Source organism: Chenopodium album, chromosome 15 (assembly GCF_948465745.1).
Source record: "Chenopodium album chromosome 15, dcCheAlbu1.1, whole genome shotgun sequence".
NCBI lineage: Eukaryota > Viridiplantae > Streptophyta > Magnoliopsida > Caryophyllales > Amaranthaceae > Chenopodium > Chenopodium album.
Genome location: NC_137848.1, coordinates 17,477,933 through 17,492,816, shown reverse-complemented (window position 1 = coordinate 17,492,816; position 14,884 = coordinate 17,477,933). Strand labels below are relative to the sequence as shown.

Genomic DNA, 14,884 nt, shown 5'->3' with positions numbered 1-14,884 from the left:
GAAAAAATAATAGGAAAACAAACACCAAAGTGGATTGGGAGGAGATGGCGGTTTGAAGTTTGGTCCAAATATTCCACAATATATACCATTATTTTTATTAATTTCATTTAAAACTATAGTTTGTACTAGAGTTTAAAACATTGTGTAAGCAGATCTGAAAGTATTACTTTTATTAATTTAGATTTTATAAACAGAAGAATGATTCTTTAAATTAACAAATGTTTCAAATGAAAAAAAAAAAGAGGTTTCTTCAAGGTCGCAAGTTTCGAACACTGAATGACTTTGCTTAATACGCTATTTCAATAATGTCTAGACCATTAGACTAAGGGGGTATCAGCACATTCATTGGATTACATATTAATATATATTATTAAATGAATAGGTTCTCTTTTTACATTTATCAAATCTGAAAATTTTTACTTTTTAAATTTTGGATACAAAAATAAAATACTTATTTAAATATAAGAAAGTTACATCTAAAGGAATAAGTTTGTTTCCTTCACAGAAATTTAAAAAAATATATATAAAAAAAATAAAAACTATGTTTTTGTTATTTTGATATTTTATAATTAGATATGATTCTGTAAAATTGAATATGACACCAAAAATAAATAAAAAAAATTTATGCACCCTGTCGACAGAGTTCGAATTGTGGTATCCTTTTGGCATATACACACGACGCTAGTATTCTAAACCATTAGAACTAAGGGGTATCAACATGTTCATTATGTGAATTTATTAAAATGTATCTATGGCAATTTCGGCAAAACTTTGGCGTCTCCACTACAATTCCGACGACAGTTTGATGTCAATTACAATTCCGGATTTTTTTTTGTGTCCAATTTCAATTTCCGGCAACAAACATTACTCCAATTTCCAGCTACAATTTCTAGGGGTGTCCATTATTCGGATAAAAACCGAAATCCAATCCAATCCAAACCGAATTATCAATTCGGTTCGGAACCAAACTTTAAATCGGATCGGATCGGATTGAATTTTTTTGAAAATTCGGATTTTCGGATCGGATCGGATTGACCTTGTTCGGATCCAAAATACCGAAATAACCGAATTATGAACGTGTTATTTTACAAAAAAATATTGTTAATATTAATCATGTTAAACTATGTTCATGATTATAATAATATTAACAATGTAAACCTATGTTTTTAATACTTGTATAAATCATGTACTACTATACTTTCAAGAATTGAATTTTATTATTGCAACTTTATTTTTGTAATCGCATTAGACCCAAAAAATTTAGCAATGTATTTTAATTCGGATTTTCGGATTGGATCCAAATAACTGAATTATAATTCGGATTGAATCGGATCGGATTTGGTAAGTAACTCGGATCGGATTGGATTTGAAAACTAAAAACCGAAATTCATTTCGGATCGGATTGGATTTGGGCTAAATCCAAACCGAAAACCGAATGGACACCCCTAACAATTTCTACGAAAATTTTACAACATCAACATTAACCAAATTAATTTACTTACAGCATATAGTTCCAAATAATTTTTTTTTTGAAACATCAACCAAACTTGTATTCAAATAAGTTTATTCTTCATAAGTATTATCATTAAAATTCATTTTAATAATTATAACCCACCGCGAGTACAACCGGAAACAATAGGAATAAATTACATGATTGTTCAAATTTTCATCGGAGAAATCTGTAGAAATCGCAATGGGGTCAAATTTTTCCATGGAGAAACTAAGAATGTAAGATTTCTTCAGTATTCTTCATTCGTTATGGAGAGAGTAAAAATTGGACAGAGAAAAAAATTAGGAGACAGAAAAAAAAAATTAGGAGAGAGAAAAAAAAATAAGGAGAAAAAATCAAAGACTATTTTTTTTTGGGGGATTATATACTATATTAATGTGGGTAGTTGAAAGGTTAGATAAATTTGAAATTCAAAATTGAAAATTTAAAAAATATAATTTGAAATTCAAATGAAAATTAGGGTGGCCCACAAATTAAAAAGATTCTTTTTTAACCAATAATGTGCTTGTGTATAAGATTTTTTTGTACACCATGTGTACCCCTACTCCCTCCCTGGATAATTATTACAACTGAAAACTATTTTTTTAGCTAATATCCCATAGTATACTTTACCCAACCCATGTTCCACATGAAGGCCTTGAACCCATCCAACAAAACCCCGTCATCTGAATTGAGATCTCTAAATTCTCCACTGTCATGTTTGTTTTTTTTTTTATTTTTGAAGGAACACTGTCATGTTTGTTAATGTAATAATGTGCCTAGTGAGGAGTTGAAGACTAAACCTTCAACTTCAAGTTATCAAGTAGACAAGTAATCAAGTATACAAAAGTGCCTCAAATTAAGAAAACCAAAATAGAGAATATAGCTTCTATTATTTGTCCCCTTGCTCAAGAAAGTAGAAGAACAAACCTTATAAAACTCTCCAATCCCATCTCACCTTCACATCTCCTCCCTTCATTTCCTCCTTTTCTTATTGAGTAACCCTCAAATCTCTCAAAATCCCCCAAATCATTTTTCTCAATTTAGGGTTCATCCTCAAAACCTAATCAAATCAACCAAATCATGGCGTCAAATTCATCAAAACCCTCCGACGAAGAACTAACCAATCAATTGCAACAACTCCGAACACAATTAAACAAAAAGCAAACATTCGAATCAGCAGTTTCATCAATCAAATCCCTCCTTCTTCAATCCTACTCCACCTCTTCTCCTTCAACCCAGAAACTCTTCTACGACGTCGTTTCACGCGTCGCAACCGTAATCCGCACTCGCTACACTTTCCCGGCTTACCTCCTCGCCGGCGTCGACCTCCTCGAGATTGCCGACCGCCTCACCGTCAACCCCGCCGAGAAAACCCACCTCAATTCCTGCATCACCCACTTCCGACAAACCCTAAATCAAGAAGACCCTGAAAATGGAGGAGAGAGAATTTCGCAATCGAATCGTAGAGGTGGGTACCTCTTTGAAGGTCATTTGACGGTTGATCAGGAGCCTGCGCAACCCAATTGGCTTGTGCAGCAGAATCTGTTAACTGCGCTCGCTGCGCAGTCGCAAACCGCCGGTGACAATGGTGATACTAGCAATGATGAAGTCGTGGGGAGTTTGATGAGGGGATTGGTCGAAAGTTTAGATGTGTCAATGCTTGATAATCTGGAAGATTTGCTCCCACCAATGGAGGGAACGACTGGAAGGGTTGCGCCGCCTGCGAGTAAAGAGGTGGTGGAAAAGTTGCCGGTGATTAAACTCGAAAGCGAGGAGATGGTTAAGGAGAAGATTGGTGAAGAGGGGGCAGAGTGTTGTATATGTAAAGAGAAATTGGGAGTGGGAGATGAAATGCAGGAAATGCCGTGTAAACATTTGTTTCATCCGCCGTGTTTGAAGCCGTGGTTGGATGAGCATAACTCGTGCCCGATTTGTCGGCACGAGTTGCCGACGGATGATCATAAGTATGAGAGTTGGAAGGAGAGGGAAAAGGAGCTTGAGGAAGAGAGGCGTGGTGCTGCTAATGCTGTTCGAGGGGGCGAGTTTATGTATATTTAGATGGTGTTTTTGATTATTGTGTCATTGTATCATTTTTGTTATCGACATTATTTGATGTTGGGTCAATTTATTTGTGTTCCTATATGAATTGTTATAACTGCAGTTGAATTCAGGTTGAGATTATATGTAATGTACCATAATGTATCCCACACAAATTTTCTAATACATACGAAGTATGTCATTTAAACTCGCTTACAAGTAGTATGTTTCTTAAGCTTTCTAAAACACTACTCCAATTTTGTTAATTCCTAGTTTGATATCTGCAAGTGTAATCAAAATACAGGAGATGAAAAACCAACTCAAAATAAAGTGCAAGTAGCTTAAGTTATAACCCATCTCAGTTCGATTAATCAGAACATACATCATCCATCTCTCCTGTTAATGACACTGCAAGGCAGCAACAAGCCTCTCATCAAAAGCATTTGAAATTTTGTCAGATGAAAGTAATGCAGGTTCCCTCTACACTTCTACAGCTAGGACGTTTCCAAGCCGTACCCGTCCCTGTCCCCGAGACGTTTCTGGTACGGGAGATGGCAACCAATTGACGAATCCGTGCAACATTGGCTTAATTCCCTGTCTACAGTATCATTGTTACATGAGTATAGGAGACACTTTAGTCCATGTTTTAAATATTTAATTGTATTGACCGAGCATGGGATTAGCACCTGCTTCCTGCTGCATATGATTTGTGAGGACACTCTTGGACTTGCCTCTAGTTGGTAGCCTCTAGTTGGCTAATAACGGGATGATTTCTGTATTAACTTGATGCTCAAAGGTGATAAGAAGAAATAGGGAAAGATTAGACCGAAGCAAACGCAGCCTGGCGCGAATTTTCCTGGGTTTGGGACGATTTTTGGGCCTCAATTTGGGCTCGGGCCAACCTAACCAGAATTAAAAATTTGGGTTTTGAACATTCTAAAATTTAATTATTAATTTTTTTGGGCTCATACTGGCCCAAAGCTTTAGTCAAAATAGGCTTACTTTTTTCCTAGGCGAAACGACCCAACTCATCAATGAGTACGGATTAGGGAAGGAAATGGAGGGGAAAGTAAAGGGAATAAATCACACTAGTAAGCTTGAAAGGCTTAAGACCCACGGTCCACTACAACCACCTTGATTTGGGAAGGGAGCAACTTCAAAATTGGGAGCTCTCCGTCCCCAAATTCATCATCCTTACTACTCCTTCTATTTCTTAATTAGATGTGTACTTTTAAAATTACACGAAAATTAAAAAATTTAGAGATTTCTCAAAACCCATGATGGAAAAGTACAAAGTGCATGTGGGGTTAGAGAGAGATAGAGAGAGAGAGAGAGAGAGAGAGAAAAAAAAGTAATTAGTAATTATTGAACACATAAAGAGACAAAGTGTTGGAAAATGATATCAAAAGTGCAAAATAAATAAAAGAAAATTGATGACAACTCATAAAAAAGAGGGAATATTGTCAAAAAGTACATTCTTAATATAGATAGGCATCTAATTTTGAAACCCCCAAAAAGGAAAGTAGGCATCTAATTAAGGGACGGAGAGAGTATTTTTTTCTTCATTTTTTAAAATGTCGTGGGCTCGTGGCACTTCCCTCAACAACTTGATCTTCATGCAAATTTTTTCCCATAATGAGTTTTTCTTCTCTTATAGCCAAAGGGAATCACCTACCCGCCGTTTTGACTCCTCACAAGTATCATCAATATTTACGCAAACCTTAAAAACATCAAATTCATAAATCAAAGATGACAATTGGGTGACCATCCTACCTTTGAACTTTTCCATTTCCTTAAAAGACTCAATTAATTTTCATTGAACTCCTATTGACTTTTTATCACTTATAGACGTCAAGCCTCCAAAATAGGGTTTGGGATAAAGATATGATGAAGGATATGAGGGGTTGTGGTGAAAAGGGGGACTAATTCATGCACATAGGATTGACCATTATAACTACTAGGCATATAATTAGTAAGATCTAAATCACATATTAGCTTCATAATGAATTAACAAAAGCAGGGGAAGAAACAAAATTTACAACCACCTTAACTCAAATTCCTGTCACTGACAATGACGTCAAAATTTTACAGTCTGTCAAAACGCCTATGCAAAATAAAAATCTTAATAACCTAACCTCTTTGACTAAGTAGATCTAGATTTGGTGAATTAGGGTCAAAGTTTCGAGGAGTGACCCTTTTGGGCTAGCGGAAGTTTGAGCCCCTTCGTGTGCGGCGCGCTCTAGCCTTTTGGCGGCAAGAATACTAGTCTTGTGCAGAACAGGGCCCTGTGAGCACAAAACAACACAAGCGGGCAATTGAATCTCATCAGGAGCACTCTTGTCTATTTGGGCGACAGAGTTCAGGTGGTTGGGGCTTGTGATGGCCGATACTTCAAGACGGGCATAAGCGGGTTCGAACCACGAGCTCTTAGTGCATCAAGTTGGTTTGGAGGGGAGCTATTATGCAAGTAAGACAAAATATCTATAAGGGTCTAACAACAAACAAGTATAAAAAGTAAGGCAACACATGGTAGAAGGCTTAAGATTTCATTCCATCATTCACCCTCTAAAAAGCTTTAATTTGATTTTAAAGAGAATCCCTAGTGAATAATGCACTGACAGTAACACAATAATGGGATCTCAGGCCTTGAAAACATAAAGTAAACTCTAGAAAAGCATCTAAACGGCATCTAGTACATCAAAGGGAGTCGGATTCTAACATCCTCACCCACTTAAGCTGTCGACTAGCTCGTCGACTTACAAGAGTTACAATCAAAATTAGAAAATCCTAATCAATCTGGAGTCATTAGTGCGCCTTTTAAGCGGCTGGCTTGTTGAATCTTCGTCGACTCTGGATCTGAATCTTCGTTATTGCCGAGGAGCTTTTCTCTGCGGTGGCCCTCCTCGAACAACTTGTTGAGAGCTTCATTTCTAAATTTCCTCCTAGGAGCTGTATCTGTTGAGTTCTAGTGGAGAGCTGCTTCCTCGATCATCTTCTGTTGGGGAACTGCTTCCTTGAGATTGTTGTGGTGAGCTTCTGATTGTAGCTGGTGCCTCTTGGGTATCCATTCTCTTTGTGATCCCTTGCACGTGACCTTTGTTGTTGGCTCGACCACTGTACTCCCTTTCTATTGGGAGTTTTTTATTTGGTGTCTCTAGGCCTATCGCTCTTTGCTTCAAGCGGTGTTTCTGATTCTTGTTTTAGCAGGGGTGTATCTTTGATGTTGTCGGCTCGTTGGGCTTCATCTCCCGCTTCTCAGGGTCTCTAGTGTGATTTTGTTTCTCCGATGTTGCCTTCTTCTCTGTCTCCATCAGTCGCATTGCCGATAGGTGTCAGCCTTTAGGTTCTTCTGGGGCAATCAATCTCATTGAGCTCATTTTGTAGATCGCACCCATTCCTTGAACTGCAGTGTTTTCTCTGCTGGTTGCGGACTCTTAAACTGATATTGATGACAATCTCTTTTGGATCTTGTCAAACTCGTCTTTATGATCGCACTCCCACCATTTGTGTGGGCCTTGAAAAACTACGCAATTCAATGACCTTGTATTTGCTGAGGACATGCTGGCCCTAGAGTTTCCGGAGTTGTAGGAGGAGGTCAATTTTAGGTTTCTGAGCATCACCTCCTCCACTTCTTCTTTGATAAGTGTTGGACGATACTCGAGAGCCAACCTCTGTACCCTCTAGAGAGCTTGGAGCCAAGCTATCGTAGCGTTTTGACGTCCCACTTGAATCATTCTCGGATTGACGACCCTTCCCAACTGAGTAGTCCATCAATTTTTTAGCATCACACATGGCAGCAGTGAGGGTGTCAATCTTCTGCCTTAAAATCTCTCGCTGCGCCCATTCCTTTAACCCATGGACAAAGTTGAACACACGATCTTTCTCATTCATGTCAGTGATGTCCAACGTTATCGCCGAGTAATCCTTCACATAGTCGCGAAGAGAGCCCTTCTGGCGGCACTCTTGCAACTTCATCCGAGCAACAAAATCTGTGTTGTTGGGGTAGAATTGTTCCTTGAGTTCCTCTTTGAACTTCGCCCATGTATCAATCTTTATCCTTCTTGCTTCGATGTCTGTGTGCTTGGTACGCCACCAAAGCTTAACATCTTCGGAAAAGTATATGATGGCAGTCTCCACCTTCTGATTGTCACTCAATTGACATATTTGGAAGCACAGCTCCATGTCGAAGAGGAAGTTGTCAACTTCTTTGGCATCTCTAGCGCCACTGTAATCGCAAGGTTTGGGCTGTTTGATTTATACAGCACCAACACCAAGTGCGTCTTTGCCCACAGCGCACATTAGGGTAGCACATTTCTTAAGTGTCGTCAGCTTGTCCTTGAACAAATTGCAATTTTTCGCGGAGAGCATCTCTATCCTCCATCAATTTCACAATTTAGCGGCTTGCTCTTGCAGGATGACTTGGAGCTCGGTCCATTGGTCTGCCTTGCCCTCCAGCCAAGCAAGCCTTTTTTCTACGAATTCAATCTTTGTGTATCCCTCCTTGGTGCATACACAAGTTCCTTACGACGAGGTTTGGACCTCGGCTCTGATACCAACTGTCACGGTCCGGAAGTTTGAGCCCTAAAGCGTGCTGTGTGCTGCATGCTGCGTGCTCTAGCCATTTGGCGGCAAGAACACTAGCCTTGTGTGGAAGAGGGGCTTGTGAGCACAAAGCAACACAAGCGGGAAATTGAACCTCATCAGGAGCACTCTCGTCTATTTGGGTGACTGTTAGTTGAGACGAACACTACAAGAAGGGGGGTGAATTGTATGTGAATTCCTGTTACTACTTTTTGCGGAATATAAATAAACTGTAAAGGAACTTGCAATGCACACAGATTTTTACGAGGAAACCTTCCAGGGCCCAACTAGAAGTAAAACCTCGACCCTTCCTAAGGGATTTCCAAAACTAAGTTACTCCACTATAATAGGGCAATCCCAAATTACAACCTATTATCCACAGACCTTTACTCACAAGTTCCACACTGAACTTGCTACACAGTAGGACCCTATCCTACCCAATCTAAGTCCCAAACTTAGATTCACTCGTACTCCCAAAGTACTCTCTCGGCCTCACACTAGATGCTTACACACTGTATGCAAAATATAAATTACACACTCACCCAAGAACCCAACCAATACAAAATATATGACACTAGTATATAATAGGCAAGCTATGCACGAAACCCGAAACTAATATGACAAAATTATAAGCTTGGCTAACTTACACAATTAAAGCACGAGTGATTTCTTTAAGCATAAACTCACACCAAACTATGAAATAAGATTTCTACTATTTATACAAGACTAGCTTGTATAGCAAGTAGGGTTTTTTGAAAAGATAATTATATTAACTCAACTAAATCTTAAAACACGGTTTTTATTTAAGTAAATTTAGTTTTTAAAGAAAATATTTTCGGAAAATAAGATAAAGAAAGATTATCAAAAAGGATAATATCTTTTTGATATTCTGATTTTATATTTATTTAGAAAATCTTTTCCTAAAATCTATCTTTTCATCTTTTCCTTTTTATTAGATTTATCAAGCTCTTTGTCACGCTTCTAATAAGTTTCGTGCAAACCCTACTTAACATATTAACAACATATCCAGAAAATAAAGTCTTAACTAAATTAAGTTACTGTGCCATTTTATTCTGCACTCGAAGATTGCTTGGGCTTCACGCAAACCATGACCAAGTTCCTGCTGTCTTCAAGTTCCTGTTAGGGAACGTTCCTGTTAGGGAACTTAGATAGTTCTTGTTAGAGAACTATGTTCCTGTTAGTGAACTCTTCTTTTATCTTGTTTATCCTTCTTAAAATATTCTCTTCATGTTCTTCTTAGTCAAGGTTACTCTTCCACCACCAAGGTCCACTTCACCTGTTCTTAGGCCAACACTTAAAGAAATCTTTAGTCAAGTTTGCTTGAGTTTAAGTCTATCATCATCAAAACCTTTAAGCTTTAACAATTTCCCCCTTTTTTATGATGACAAACTTAAGCAAACTCTTTAGAAGATTAAATAAAACAAAAAGTTCGTATTTTTTATTTTTGATTTTGTTAACCGAAAATAAACACACAACAGAAATTAAAAATAAAAACAAAAAATAAGAAAAACTTAAAACAGAACACAAAATTAGAAACTATTGGCATCAGTATCAGATATAACTTTCTGATACTTTGAGTAATTTCTGATACTTTCTCAACTGGAATCTAGAACAACTTCAGCCTCATAGTTTGCTTCTTCTTTTCCCCCTTTTGGCATTATTAAAAAGTCCCGTTTTTCAAGGTTATTAAGCATCTAGCCACAGCTCCATAAGCAATTCATCTTGTGTGGGAAACTGAAGGCAGCGCTGCTAACTTCCCTTGAGTTAGTTCCACTTTCCTGCACAAGTTTTCATAACATACACATACACACATGTATAGGCAAAGTTCCAAATTATTCAATAAAAACCAAAGATTAACATCCTGCTGAACAACTTCAAAAAATTTACAAACCAAAATTAATTGTTCAAAAATCAAAATAGAAACTGAAATTGTTCAGGACTAAAACAACAGAAAGAAAAATTAGGCTAGGCTAGGCTAGGATAGGCTAGAGGTAGGCTGGCTGGGTTCAAACTTGTCAACTCATGAGAAACTCTAGTATCTTCTTGTTGTCTTCCTTTTGATGCTCAATACTGGCCTCTAGTTTATCTTCCAGGTCCTGCATAGTATTCTGGAACTCGACCTTCTGTTCCCTGAGACTCTTTTCCAGTCCCTGGACTCTTCTTTCCAGCTTTTGAATTGTGCTCATAGCCTCTTTAAGCTGTTTTTCTACCACCTCAGCCCTGTCAGTCAACTCAAAGACTTTCCCGTCAAGCACATTTTCTTCAGCATCCAGTTCCAACGGCTCCTCCAGGCTTGTCTTGGGAAGTGTACTAGTAGACAACTTTCTGCTTTTCCTCACATGTTCTCCAGAAGCAGGTGCCTCTTTCCTCTTCCCACCAGCAGGTGCCCTTTTTTCTTTCTTTTCTTCAACCCTTTGGATCTTTCCTCCTACAACTTCTAGGCTAAGACCCAGCAGGGTTTCCTCATTTATCACATTCTTTGGCTTCTCATCCAGAGCTCCATAATTTCCTTTCAACACCACTCCAAGAAATTCAAACACAGTGGACAAGATAGCTCCATAACCCACTTTGTTCTTGCTAGGAACACAGTGAGCCAGGTGTTGATACATAAGTGATGGAAAGTTGATTTTGATCTTTCTACTCAAACAAAATATAACAGCCATGTCCATTAAGCAAGCTTCTCCTTTCTTTTGAGTTCTAGGCAGGATGGTTTTCTTTACCAAATTAAACAGCAATTTGTTTAGAGGTGTCAGATCATTGTGACTAATTGTTTTTTTCCCTCTCTTTCCTCCCAGAAACTCAACAATATCAGCGCCCAAATAGTTTCCAATCTTCACTGTTGATTTTCCCTTAATGTATGTTTCATAACCCTCTGTTAGCACTTTCAGAATTTTGCCTAGGGTTTCTACATCAAACTCAATTTTTATTTCATTCACTTCATTAGAAATCACTCCTTGTTTCACCTCGAAATTTTGACAAAATTCAGTCATAGCTAGGATACATGCAATTGTTCGAATCCCTAGAAAGCAAAAACTCCCATTCCTGGAACTTGATTAAATCCAGAAATTCCAGAAACTTAGCCTTCCTACACCAAGTTATATCAATTCTATGACCTACAACATACCTTCCTGCTAGAGCCTCAAGCTCTGATTGGTCAGTTATGACGTCTTCTTCAATCGGATCATCTTCTCCTCCAGACTCTGTAATTCCAGCCACGAAATCCTTGACCTCCTTGATGTGATCTTCCACAGTTCTCTCTTTGTTCTTCTTTTCTTTCCATTCTCTTAATTTTTCAAAGATATCTGTGATTTCCACTTCTTTGTCATCCAATTTCTTCTCTTTAGGGTTTCTGGTGAAGGTGGAGGAGGTAGGAGCGGTCTCGTGTTAGGTTTTATCAATTTCTTTATATGACACCATGGTTAGAGGAGAAGTAATTTCAGGCTCAAACCTTGGTTCGATTTGGAAATTTTCTGAGGAACTAAGTGAAGTGATGATGACCATTGTGTTAGATGATGGTGGTTTTAAGCTTTGATGGTTTTTACTGAAGAGGGTTAATTTGATTTGAGAGTGGAGTGCGAAGGTGGGTAAAAGATGCTTTTTATAATTAATGAAGTGGTGTGATGGAATTTAAGGAGTTTACTGTTCAGTCATTTAATTGAACAAGTTCAATTAATTTTTACAAATCAATTTAGGCAGGATGAATTTATCAAAAATCTTTTCTTTCCAAATTCATTTAATTTTCAAAGATAATTACTTTCTGAAAATACACGTAATTGGAACACGCTTTACACACACATGCAATGTACATTACTAATTGCTTATACAATTAAGTGTTTAGTGAACTAACCTTCAGTGATCAGCAACGGTGACACTTCAACTATGTTTAGCACACCAAGATTGTGCTAAATGCTCTTTTTTGCTCTATTGACATTGTTTTTGACTTTGCCATATCTTGGAACTTCAGAAGCCATCAAATCAGCTTGATCATCCCAAGTTCCAGTCTCAATTTCTCAAATATTTCTCTGTTCAAGGGCTTGGTTAGAATATCTGCAATTTGATTTTCAGTTTGACAAAATTCTAACTTAATATTCCATTGTTCCACATTATCTTTTAGAAAGTGATGCCTAATGTGGATATGTTTTACCTTTGAGTGTTGAACTAAATCCTTTGAAATACATATAGCGCTGGTATTATCATAGTAAATAGGAACACATTCAAATATAATACCAAAATCTTTAACTTGTTGCTTTATCCATAGGATTTGTGAACAACATGTTACTGCTGCCACATATTCAGCTTCAGCTATAGATAATGCAACTGTGTTTTGCTTCTTGGAGCCCCAAGAAACTAAACAGGGTCCTAAAAACTGTACCATACCTGAAGTACTTTTTCTATTAATCAAATCACCTACATAGTCAGCATCAATAAAGCCATTTAAATCAAAAGAATCACTTCTAGGGTAGAAGAGACTCAAGTCATCAGTTCCTTTCAAGTATCTAAGGATTCTCTTTACTGCTATCAAGTGGGATTCCTTTGGATTGGCTTGGAACCTGGCACATAGACCTACACTAAAAGATATGTCAGGTCTACTAGCTGTTAAGTAAAGTAGAGAGCCAATCATACCTCGATACATAGTTTGATCTATGCAAGTTCTAGTTGTATCTTCATCCAATCTAGTTCCAATACCCATAGGAGTCTTGTTGGTTTTAGCATTGTCCATCTTATATTTCTTGATCAGTTCCTTGATGTATTTTTGTTGATGGATCATGATTCCTTCTTCAGTTTGTTTGATTTGCAAACCGAGGAAGAAGTTTAACTCCCCCATCATACTCATTTCAAATTCTCCACTCATTAGGTCAGCAAAATACTTGCACAAAGATTCGTTAGTTGCACCAAACAAAATATCATCAACATAAATCTATACAACTAAGATATCAGTTCCATTTGATTTTAAAAACAAAGTTTTATCAATTTTACCACGTTTAAAACCTTTTTCAAAAGGAACTTAGATAATCTTTCATACCATGCTCTGGGAGCTTGCTTCAACCCATAAAGAGCTTTGTCACGCTTGTAGACATGGTTTGGGAACTCTGGATTCTCAAATCCAGAAGGCTGTTCCACATAGACTTCCTCACCAAGAAATCCTTTTAAAAACGCACATTTAACATCCATCTGGTACAGCCTAAATCCCATGTAAGCAGCAAAAGCAATAAGTAAGCGTGTAGCCTCTAACCTAGCTACAGGAGCAAATGTTTCTTCATAGTCAATTCCCTCCTGTTGATTGAAACCTTGTACAACAAGTCAGCCTTGTTCCTGACAATAATACCATGCTCATCTAGCTTGTTCCTAAACACCCATTTTAAACCAATTGTCTTCTTCTTGTTAGGTCTAGGTTCCAGATGCCAAACTTTATTTCTTTCAAACTCATTAAGTTCAGCTTTCATAGCATTAATCCAGTCAGCGTCAGTTAAAGCTTCAACATAGTTCTTAGGTTCCATAGAGGAAAGGAACGCATAGAATGCACAGAAGTTCCTAAGATGAGATCTGGTCTGAGTTCCTTTTGTGATATCGCTCATGATTGCATCCACTGGATGTGACTTCTGATGTTTCCAAGGCTTTGGTGTAAAGTCCTTGATTAGATACAGTCTTTCTTCATTGTTATTGACTGGTTCTTTAGTAGGAACTTCAACTTGATTCTTAGTTTGAACTTCTTCAGGAACTTCCTCATTTACTATATTCTAATCTGAGTTTTGTGGAGTTCCTGTTGCATTCTCCAATGTAGGTGCTTCATTTGCTTCTGTATTTGCTTCTCCTACATTTTCAACTTGCTGCTTCTGCAATGATGTTGATTCCTCATCTGATCCTGTTTGCGAATAAGTCCAATTTCAAAATCATCATCACAATCCTGTACATCAATCAATTGTTCAGTTTCATCAAATATAACATGTACAGATTCCTCAACACACATTGTTCTCTTATTATATACTCTATAGGCTTTACTATTGGAGGCATATCCTAAGAAAATTGCCTCATCACTACGTTCATCAAACTTTCCCAAGTTCCTTTTTCCATTATTATGAACAAAGCATTTACAACCAAAAGATCTAAAGTAAGAAATGTTAGGCTTTCTCCCTTTAATGAGTTCATAGGGAGTTTTGTTGGTGATGGTTCTAACAGATACTCTGTTGAGAATGTAACATGTTGTGTTCACTGCTTCTGCCCAGAAGTTCCTAGGTAGTCTGCTTGAAATCAGCATAGTTCTGGCGATGTCTTCAAGGCTTCTGTTCTTGCGTTCCACAACACCATCTTGTTGTGGAGTTCTTGGTGCAGAGAAGTTATGATCCATTCCATGTTCTGTGCAGAATTCATCAAACTTGGAATTTTCAAATTCTGTTCTGTGGTCTGATTTGAGATGTATCAATTCTGTTCTTCTTTGTTCTTTATTCACAAAAGCAACAAACTCATCAAACGTTTCATCTTTACTAACAAGAAAGAATACCCAAGTATACCTTGAATAATCATCAACAATTTCCATAACATATCTCTTACCACTTCTACTTTAGATTCTCATTGGACCACAGAGATCCATATGAATGAGTTCCAAAGGTCTTTTAGTGCTTACCATCTTTTTGGATTTAAAGGAAACTCGGGTCTGCTTTCCTCTAACACAAGCATCACACACTTTATCATATAGGAACTTAATGCAAGGAAGTCCTTCCACTAATTCCTTTGATCTAAGTTTATCAAGCAAAG

General features: G+C 37.6%; 1 protein-coding gene across 1 annotated transcript; it reads left to right on the top strand.

Annotated features, from left to right (window-relative positions):
- Positions 1–2,406: 2,406 nt before the first annotated feature.
- Positions 2,407–3,632, top strand: LOC145582019 (E3 ubiquitin-protein ligase AIP2-like). The gene has a single exon (XM_081639056.1). It carries the CDS (start codon positions 2,573–2,575, stop codon positions 3,548–3,550), a length of 978 nt encoding a protein of 325 aa, XP_081495182.1. The 5' UTR covers positions 2,407–2,572; the 3' UTR covers positions 3,551–3,632.
- Positions 3,633–14,884: the final 11,252 nt, after the last annotated feature.

Bases quoted from the DNA above. Each gene is read 5' to 3' on its own strand.
- LOC145582019 (XM_081639056.1), top strand. From the start codon at position 2,573: ATGGCGTCAAATTCATCAAAACCCTCCGACGAAGAACTAACCAATCAA.